Source organism: Schistocerca gregaria, chromosome 2 (assembly GCF_023897955.1).
Source record: "Schistocerca gregaria isolate iqSchGreg1 chromosome 2, iqSchGreg1.2, whole genome shotgun sequence".
NCBI lineage: Eukaryota > Metazoa > Arthropoda > Insecta > Orthoptera > Acrididae > Schistocerca > Schistocerca gregaria.
In genome coordinates, this window is record NC_064921.1 from 266,198,712 (window position 1) to 266,210,062 (window position 11,351).

The following is an 11,351-nucleotide window of genomic DNA, read 5'->3' on the forward strand; positions in this document are numbered from 1 at the left end:
AGAGACATATAGTAGTGGCATGTTGAGGTACTTCTAAGAATGTAGCACACCGTGGCAGTCACTTGTAGCATACAAACAGCAGTCAGTACAGAGACTGTGCTGCACGATTGTCGGAGAATGGGATGTGTGGTTTTTTTCCTTTTTTGTGATCTTATCAAAATCATTGAGAGTGGAAGTAAGCATAATTTGAGTTATTGTAACGTAAATTTGATTTGTAGTACAGCTTTTAAGAATAATTTCAAAATTAAACAATGCAGCATTATGTACTTCTCATACAAATTTATTGAATTTTTGGATCATTTTTGCTTGTTATGTAGGACAACAAGTAGTTTTAGGCACTATGAGTTCATGGAAGTTTCAAGATGTAGGATTGTGTAGAGCACAACTACAAAATTGATTTCAAATGTACCTCATGAAATGATGGATGTTTGAAAACTGTGTGTCCCAGTCGTGTCAAAGTGAAACCACCAGCTCAAACAACTGATTGTTTACTTTTCGCCCATTTCTTCTTACGTTCAGTTTCTATTATGATGATAAAGGTCAATTTTATCAAAATTTCGATTTTTTAAATATATTATTGGGAATTAAAGGGTTACACAGCAAAGAGAAGGTTATATCTCAGCTGGAAAAGGATGGAGAATGAAATGCCTGAATCCTTTACAAGGTATTATTTTTGTAAATATTTGAAGAGACAAACAGGGACAGTGTGAGTGAGAGAGAGGCACAGTAGGTCTTGTGTTGACTTGATCCCACAGTGATCTGAACAACTGTATTTTCAAAACAAACACCACTTTTTCTCAAGCAGTATTTTTCATTAAGGAGCACTGCATATGTTGTGAAATTTCCTGTGACAGTAAAGGTACACGTTGAAAGGGGACTCGGAAACAAATCCTTACTTTTCACTGGCAATGCTTTCAACAAGTATGAGCATTATACAGAAGCAGCACTGCTTCAGCACATGATTTCACTTATTAGACACTTCAAATGTTGTCAATACAAACAGATTTCGTGACAGAAGTAAAGTAAGAGACATTATGGTGCTCTAACAATGTGCCATCATATGAACAGTTTTAAAACCACCACTGGCTGTAGAGCCAAGATCATAAAGAAAGCTTTCCTTCATTTTATGTGCTCTGTATTATTATCATAAAATCATTTGCGAATAGTATTATGAGGCATATTTTAACCCTTATTAAGCAACAAATTTTAAAAAAATGAAAAGTGATTAAGGATTCATTTTTCAGCAATGACAATGGCTTCAGTTATGATCCATAAGATTCAATTAGGCAAAGGAAACAAACTACACCATTTTCTAAGAAGCCATTATAACATTCGTTCAAGAATTTTTGGGAAACAAAAGGTAACCTAAACCTGGATTGGACGAGGATTTGAGTCCCATCCTTCCAAATTCAAGTCCAGTGCTGTAGCCATCACGCCACCACTCTCAGAAATAAACTACAGAGCATTTTCTCTCTAGTGCATTGAGCTCCTCTGCCTGAACAATATATTTTGAACAGCCCCCCCCCCCCCACCCCTCCACCCCTGTTTCCACCATTTAGCATACCAAGATATGTACAAAAGACTGAATGTTTTCTTTACTGTGCTTATAAATCATTCCATATTTACATATGTTGCAGGGCATAATTAATGTAGCAAAGAAAATGGTATAGGCCAATGTAATTCTTTCATGATAGGGACTTCTTTAATTAACTGCCTTCTATATCAATATTATTGTATCAATATTTATTACGAATAAACTACTACCTGTATTACTTCAGGTAATAGTTTCACATTCTTACACATCAAACATATTTTAATAAAACTCATACAATGAAGGACACAGTAGGAAGTCATGGGTGTTTTAGAAAGGTGAATGGGTTACAGGTGAGGATTATTAATAAGGAGGGCAGAAAAAAATCAACAATTTTTTTCCAGTTTCTTAAGCCCATTTTGGATTCTACAAATAACAGTGCTTCCATAAAGCCAAGCTGTGGAATCATCTCAGACTATCATTTCTCACAGATACACAATTTCCTTTCATTATCTCCAAATAGAAAGGCCCTTAAATGGATTAAATATGATACAAAACAACTTGTTTGGTGTAAAAGTTTATCTGTGATCTCAAAGAACTGTTACGCACCTGTATACTAATATGAAAAACAGGGTTTGCACATTATCTGACAAAATATTTAAAGCTATAATGTTGTATAAGCCAATACTGTGATTGTCTGTCTACTCTACTAACTACTTCGACTACTTTAAAAACACAGGCATCATCTCCAGCTTTAGTTTGACTGTAACTTCAAATTGATCGACATCTCAACTTAATATAAAAAAATATTTTTGAACTTCTCACTGAAGAGGCTTATTATTAGCAAACAAATATTTTTTTAGCCTGCCTCTTTAACTGGGAAGGAATGATGAGGTGTTTCGAAACAATTACATCTGCTTTCACAAGACTATATCTCCTACATGAATGATGATAGAAACTTGGGTTTATATAAATTACGCATCAAATCTTGGCTTCATGTTGTATGTTCCAGTTCATGTGACCGCCAGTTAGGGTCTCCCTGGCACAGTGACTAGCTTGTTTGCTTTTTGTTATCCAATGTGTGTCAAGTCAAGATATTGATGACTCAGCAATGAAAGCCGTTTTGTGTTCTCCCATTTCAATAGGTGCAATTCAGCTACAACAGTGCAGCGTAATTTACGTTCAGAGTGAGGTGCTGTACCTCCCACAGCATAAGGGGTGTATGGGACTTGCATTATACAACTGGTGTCCTAGGTTGCCTGGTTTCTCAATGTGTGGCTGGCGTGGGGTTCCTCTTGCAACAATTTTGATGTAACAACAGCAATGAAAGCAGTTACTACAGAAACGTTGTAATACACCTGGTGGAGGGGGAGGGAGGGAGGGAGGGAGGGAGGGAGGGAGGAAGGGGTGCAGCATACAGAACATTTTCGAAATCTAAATATAAGCTTTAATCTTACACACAATCATAAGAAGCATCCCAAGGTTCTATGTGCATGCATGTAAAAGAAATACCCTTACAAAAATAGATGTTTCTTTTGTAGCCATAGTACAAGTCAACTACCCACAAGTTCTTTTTTCTTCGTTCGTATAGAAGGTATGGCCTTATGAAAATAGTTTTACTTTTTAAAAAGTCCTGAATTTGTCAGAAAGATATAAGATACGCATCACAGTCTCATCAAACCATAACATACTTTACTGAGCCCACAAAATCACATGAACAGTGTTGAGAACCACAATCACTTAAAAAAAAAAAGTCCATACTATTTTTAGCAAGCTCATTTGTCATTTACCTTCTCCACTGCTACCTACTAATCACACAATCTCATTACCATATTTATATTGGATTACGCAGTTCTGATAGTACACAGCAGAGTGATGAAGGAAAGAAAATTGCCAAAATTTGCACGAATAAGCTGGGAGAAACGCACAAGATGGGAGAAAGTGAATGAAATCTACTGGGAAATGAATAGTAAAGGAAAATAGGGCATAAAGTGGAGCGGGCATGTGCACACACTCAAGTATATATATGGTACAAGAAATGTGTCCCTTTCTAAAGATACTTGGTGGTATTAAACAAGAGTATGAGAACAGTAGTTAAAGAACTGTTTTTATAGTGTCACTGTTCTCTACATCACACTTTGGCTTCAAGGATATGCTGTTCTTTTAAGAGTAATTATTTAACAATCATGGAAATTTATTGTTACCACTACGAATAATTGTTTACCATGTCTCTTAAAAGCTGCTACCTAAAAGATTCTTACACATTTGTCTCAATTCTGTAAACTAATAATAATAGTAGGAAAATAATGCTAGGGGGAACTACGGTACAGAGAAGGTGACATTAAGACCTCAAGCCATTTGATAAATACCATGTATGTCCAAATGAAGTGCTGCTAATATCAATTTTTGTATACCTGCTGATGGTCAAATTCTAAGGCAAACTGGTTATAAATTAGGGGGGGTACCACAACACAGCATGATGGCACATTATGAAATTCAGATTTTTTTTTTTTCCTTTTGGCATTGTTTACTCTGTATTTAACAACTGAAAAGTATAGCCCACTTCATCTGTTGGTACTCATGTCTGGAGCTTCTATCTTTGTATTTCTAAATAAGGTTCCACAACTGATTACCAGATTCTGCACTTTTATTTAAACAGATTTCAAGCAATAAATTCCTTCCTTTAAGTCTTATTACTGGAACCAAATAATCTTCTCATCTTTCTCCTTTCCAATCACAGTCACAAACTCAAATACTGGAAGGCTTATGCGCATAAGATTTCAGATAACAAAACTATTTTAAAGAAGATGTCAGCAGTTTCATATCAACTTATCAACCATTAAATTCTTTTCTGTCTTCACTTTCTAATTACATCACTAAAAATTTGTCAGCATCACTGCTTTCATAAGCCTGAGTTTCCATATAATCAGCTGACTACAACCTTCAATGCCATATCATAATGGCAGACAAAGAGTCAGTTTTCTTCTTAAGCAAGACCTTGTCCCAACACCTAAAAATCAATCAAATATAAAGCATTAATATTCCTGAAGGATACAATTGAGAACTGTAATAGATATCCTCAACACAGTTCTCTAATTGTTTTCTGCATTACAGGTTGAACAAAAAAAAATTGTAAAGTTTTTCATGATTCTGTCCTGCTCACAACAGACTACCTGTGAATGGAATATTAATCACTGTATCTACACTGGTACTTGACCAGTTATTTTAGAGAAAATCATTCTCTTGTTGCTGCATGTTTCACCTCTGCCACTTTGCAATATTTTATTTGGTAGCATGTTTCCATGAGAATATTTGCCACTTGCCTTTCTAGGAGTACCAACCATGAGCATCTTTAGTCTTCCATCGGGTTTCCAAGTCTATCTGTATGATAGGTAGATTTTCCTTCAGAATTTTTTCACCACCCTTTTAAAACTCTTAAGTCTGATACATTCTTCTACCTTCACTTGTAGCAGGTAAGTTTTGGCAGCATGTAAACACTTTAGGATTAAAGGAGACCACTTACTGAAAACCAGAAGTGATAAGTTCTCAACAGGTGCACACAAAAAAAGGACAGAAAACCTTTCAGACTAAATACTTTCTCAGCTACAGTACACACAAACACAGTTGTGCCCCTACATAGTGACGTAGATAACGCAGGGCGCATGCTGCGTGCATGCTCTAGCTCAAGAAGGACTTACGTCTTTTTTTGCATGCACCTATCAAAGAATGAACGCTTCTGATTGCCGCGAGTGTTCTTCTTTATTTCTAAAATATTTCATTTCTCCTACAAATCTCATACGAATTTATCACTTCTCTTGGAATACATCTCTCAAGTACCAAGCATGCATATTGGAAAAGTTTTCATAGGACAAATTTTCTCACACATCCATTTATCAAATGCAGTTTATATATATTGTTCTTATTCCTGAACTAGAAGTTTTTATTTTGGTGTAAAACTGAAATCAGATTAAATGAATGTTTACCTTCAAGTCATAATTTAATTTAGTTGCACCAAGTTCACTTATCCCTTTCTCCATTTAGTACCAAAGTCTCAATATATAATAGTTTTCTTATTCCACGCATTTACTATACACAAATACATTATGCTTATTTCTCTCCCATACTATGCAGCTATTTTTATACTGACCAGATCCAAGTCAGAAACCATTTAATAAATGAACTGTGCAGATAAAATATTGGGCACCTATGAAACATGATGAATTATTCTTCTAAATTAAGGTAATAGTATTTCAGATCGACAATATCTTAATCCCATTAAGGTATGAAACATGATGAATTATTCTTCTAAATTCAGGTAATAGTATTTCAGATCAACAATATCTTAATCCCATTAAAGCGCCGCACAAGTACTCAGTCCAAAACCAAGCACAGTCCAAAACCATATATCATTTTTTTTTTCCATTTTATAAAAAATTATGTTGGAGATTTGAGGACAACTGCTTAATTGTAAATACAGAAATTTACTGACATAATGAGATAACACAATTCTATAAATGTTCGCATTTATAGAGTGAAAAATGCACTTCACCTCTTACAACTGTACATCAGATAGTGGACACAACATTGAAAAGACCTAAGTGGCCTCCAATAATAATTTACTGTAAAGTGCCTAATAATTGATTTTACCTTCATAACTCAGATTAAAAACATTTTAAAAAATGCATACTGCCTACACTTGAGCAAAAACAAGGTTAAAATGTAATTACTAGTACTTTTATGATTATCCATGCTTGTAACTTATTACATACATCTGTACCAAATTCTATGAAAATATCTGTCAGCATCATCAGACATGAAATATAATTTTTCTAGTACAATTCTGCCAATTTATCACTGTCAAGTCGTGCAGTTCACAACAAAACAATCAGTTTTCTAAAGAAACAGTACGTACCAAATACAAATATTTTATGCTGGGGTTTTTCAAAAGTCAGTATGTGCAGTTAATTAAGGATGTAATTAACGGAACACACACACATATTTTTAAAAAAACTATCATTAACAACAGGTTTCTATTGTCCTATAGAGCAATAGTCAATCAACAGACTGCTGCTTCACCTGCTGCCTGATGCCTAAGGTATTAAAACAGAGATGATTGGTGTATGCAGGTTACGCACACTGTACCAGTTTGTTATTCTTGACCTATTAATGCTGATCAGATGCTGTATGAAATGGTATCAGTCAGTCAACAGTATTACATTACATGCAACACTGCATGACCAGATAAAGTAAGGGTCACCACACCGATGTGTGATAACTATCATCTTAGGTGAAGATAAGGAAGTGTATCCATACTGGACATAAAAATATCATAATACAGCATGTTATGGAGATGCATATTTTCTTTTGAATAAACAACACATAAACAAACTTCCCAGATTTTAAAGGGTTCGGTGTCAGGCATTTAGCCTCCGCAGGACCCCAGTTACCTAACGGCACTTTGTAAACGACCACAAGTCAGCTGCAGACATGAAACACAAATCACTGATTTTTGTTGTTGTATAACTTACAGAAGTATATGAAGAAAATGGTGACACATGGTCTCAGTCATATTTTACACACATTTCATGACAACTCCCACTTTGAAAATGTACGGAACCCTGCATATTACTTTTGAAAGGAAACATTCTGGTGTCTACAGCACACATCCACTTGAAAATCTCATTCCTTTTACATTGCATGTTCTGATAACAAATATTTTCAGTTAAGTTTAACCTTTAATAGCTAGATTTTTTTCTGAATGGGCTCAATCCCCGTTAGGGACTGTTATCCTCCAGTTAACTTACTTGAAAAGCTTCCATATTTATGTACCGCCAGAGGACATCTACAATTGCACAACCATTGCACACAGTTGTAACCCAGACGTTTTGACTGTTCCAATTAGACTGCAAAATATGGTACTACAGGAAAAATATGTTTTACAAATCAGTTTATCAGATATTACGGCAAGCTTATGAAAAGATGCATAAAATCAGAATCCTGTTATATGATTCTTCACTTCAGCAAATAAATATATCTGAAACATGACAGAGATTCTTTGAATTTCCAAGTCACTGCATAAAAATGGACCTTCCCTGTTACACAGCTATTACAAAACCAAAATGTGATCTCAATTACCTGGTCTCTTCCAGTTATTCATTTCTTTTATATATTAAAAAATCATGGTGTATGTAATACAATTACAGCTACCAACAAATAGAGTAATAAATTCAAATGTTTTGTCAATTTCACAACAATCATCCAGTTTTCAGTGTTGTGCTTATTCAAAGACTCACACAAAATTCACCAGTATCAACCCACCACCAGCTGGTAAGGTATTTACAGAGTTTTATATGACATTTTAACAACATTTAACACATTTTTCATGTAGCGATTTTTGGAAAATTAATGGAAGTTTTTAAGTAGTTGTCCCACATAAGTCAGTAGATAACACAAAGCTTATATTTAAGACCAAAAGAACAAATTCTTCACTTTCTAAGGCATAACAAAAACAATAAATGTGTTCCCACAAAACAATGAGTTTAGGTGCTACAATCAAAATATGTGTACAGATCTGCTCTTTAGATAATGAAAACTGTCAGTTCTATAATTCAGTGAGACCAAATTTTTTTATATTACAATAACTAATAATAAAACAAGGATTCGATTCTGTCCATCTACCAAACTTATTGTGCACAATTTAAAATGCTTTGAACACATTCTCTCTCTCTCTCTCGTATACATGTACACACATGCACATACAGAGCAGGTACTAGTCACTGCCACACAAAAGTGCTTAAAACTATTTCTTCTTCTCAGCAAGTTTTTGCACAAGAAAGAAGTACTTACAGTAAAAACTGGTGAATATAAAAGGGAACTGTCCCACTTGAAAAAAATTCAATTATAGGAACACATACAAGTTGACAACAGTTTCATTCATTTATTCACCACTTTATTTCTTCTTAAAGAACGAGGAAATACTTTTAGATCCTGATGCAGCCTTCATACGAGCTTTTTCCTTTGCTGTAATGCTTGTTTTTGCAGCCTGGAACAAAAAGTTTTGTATATAATATGTCACATTAGCTTAGACAATAAACTATCGCTGAATGAGTGTAGGATACTTATAGATAACATCTTGCCAATAATGAGATCATCACAGGCCAAGCGTTACATTCAGGTACGGAAGGACAGGGAAGGCACTAGCAATGGGTTTTATATTGGATTCATCCTAATACTTTCCTAATTATTTTTTAGAAAGCATAGAAAACCCAAATCTAGAAGTAGATCTGATTGTCACAAAAGTAGTTCACCCAATATGCCCTCACATACATACTACCTGGTAGAGATTTTTTTTAAAAAAGTAACAATTAAGTGACCAGTTTTCTACAAATTAAAATTGCTGTCAAGGCCTTGTACCTGCTCAGCCAGCAACCAACAACACAGACAGATTACACCTCGCAAGGGAATGCTCTTCAGATGACAGAAAAGGAGTGGCCACGAGGCAGCAATACAAGTGCCACCAGATCACTGTCCTGCAGACATTCTCTCCTACGCAGGTCAAGTGACTGAAAGTAGTACCTACAGTACCCTGGCATCCACATTGTATTTAGAACAGTGCCCAGCCTATGCTCCAGGAGTTTGCTCCAAGTGAGTTTCCTGAATCATGTGCCGATTGTGAAAGCATTCCCACAATCATGACGTCACTCTGGACCCACTGCTACAATTACACCACCACCCATGTCGATCTTCACCTCCAGGAGCTGCCAGCTATGGACCTATACAATTCGTGTCATGAACACCGAAGAGATAGGGCATCCAATAGCATTATCAGCAACTGGATTATGTAAGTTTTGTCTTTATTTTTGCATCGACAATATGCCCCTTCTGGACTTTGGCTGTGGCATGCTTAGTGTATGACACTGGATTTTGGAACTTTCAATTTAATGTTACATTTTCTGGCCTTCAGCCTACAGATTTTATTATTGTTCTTCCAATATTCAAGAAGAGACTTGTTTTCACTTATTGTATTCAAAACAACCAAACATCACACTCATTTTATACCCGGGCATATTGCCTGCACTGCATTCGACGAACTCATCATTTGGTCTGAGGGATTTTTCCACGAGAGTCAGTGCCTGTGTGTTCTCTAACCCAGGAAGGTAGTGTTTTGGCATATGTTCTTTCACTTCTAAGTACACTTACTGTCATGCTTCCAGCTGGATGGAACCGTTGGATGTCTCTACCCATGTGTTGTTTCTGCTCCAGCAGATGCAGTGCCCCCATGAACTCCTGACTGAGCTGCTGCAGGTCATCTCCACATTGGCTCCAGAGCTCTCCAACTGATTCTCACAGATTGACCCCATGGTCAAAGGCTCCTAGGCAGTGCCTCCGCTGTTCCAGAAGTTCAACAAGAGAACTCAGCCATAGGCGAACAATATCGGACACACGGAACAGCACTTCTTACCCCACAGCATCACAGATGATATGCTGCAGCATGCCTTCTTTCTGGGATACATGGGCCCAGACATTTACCACCACCTGCAACAACTTAAGCTGGAAGTGGAACCTCACATTCTGCCCTATTACAGGTTGAAGCCCAGTGCATGTGACAGCAGACTGTGACAAGTTTTTCAGCTGGCATAAACTTAACAGTTTCCAGTGTAGTAACATTCAATGTACATAATCATAACTTCATTGGCCTGAGAGATGATTCTCATGCATGCCCTCTATGTAGGACTAAGAATAAACTCATTAAATTGAAGGACCCTTTTGATAAAGGGACCTCTTGAACAGTCTCTCAGATCATCCCCCCCTCCCCCTGCAAAACACATCACAAGTGTTCGCCACCCAGACAGGCTGTCACATCTCCCATTCAGGTTGGATTTACAAAACGCAGGCGATAACTCAAAGGCCAGACGCCGCCTTCAACAGCTCCCTTCATGCAGCCAGTATTTTATTAGCCAATATACACCAGTGCCACTACTAGCGCACTTAGACCACCCCTCGTGGAAAATCTGGACATATGGCTGAAGTGAGCCATGCAGCACTCAAAATGAATGACTGCACACTTAACGGATACTTTGAACACGAATGAAAGGGTGGAGCTGTTATTGGTTATATCCTACTTTCAATCTGTGTTTCCCCAAAGTAGCCATCAACAACACATACATCGAGCTGCACACAGCCACGTAGTCCACCGCGACCATCATAGATCGGCAATCTTGACATCACATGGCATTCCATCCTCTTTGACTTTTTGACAGTCCACTGCATAGTTCATGCAATGATACCATTAAAGTCAAAGATCAAATTTACAGCCCAAATTCAGTACCATTCAACCGCCATCACATTTTGGTCGCTGACACTCCTAGAGCCAAAATTTCTTGTGCCTGGACCTGTTCAAAGCTCCTGGGGCGGAGGGGGGGGGGGGGCAAGTGGGTGAGCAAGGCAGGGGTAGGGGGGGGGGGCAAGTGAAATGGGGGGGGGGGGGGGAGGAGAGGGAAGCCAAGTGAGGCAGATGGGGCTCAGACAGTGGAAGGAGTACACTAGACTCTTGCTAAACCGACCACTCCTCACAAATATGGATGCCGGATTAGTGTAAGTGCTGGACTATTGAGTGTGTCTTCAATTTAGTATAAACACATCGTAGGGATTGTATTATATAAAATTCAAAGATACGTTCATTTCCACAGAAAACTTAGCCCTTGAGTGTGTACATACATGTTACTATCACTCGACACTCACTATGAAACGTGTCCCAACTTTTTAGTTGTCACAATGATGATACGCGATGGCAGTATGCGGTATCACACAATGGCTTTAC

The 11,351-nt window shown here is 37.2% G+C and overlaps 1 protein-coding gene across 2 annotated transcripts in view; it reads right to left on the minus strand.

Moving 5' to 3' along the window:
• LOC126336845 (ribonuclease H2 subunit B-like) overlaps positions 1-11,351 on the minus strand; it is a 39,454-nt gene that overhangs the window by 1,867 nt on the left and 26,236 nt on the right. For both annotated transcript variants that reach the window (XM_050000930.1, XM_050000928.1), the window contains exon 7: positions 1-8,573. This exon is cut by the window's left edge and continues 1,867 nt beyond it. In XM_050000930.1, coding sequence (XP_049856887.1) covers positions 8,481-8,573 — 93 coding nt within the window. In that variant the 3' untranslated portion in view covers positions 1-8,480. The remainder of the gene's footprint in view (positions 8,574-11,351) is intronic.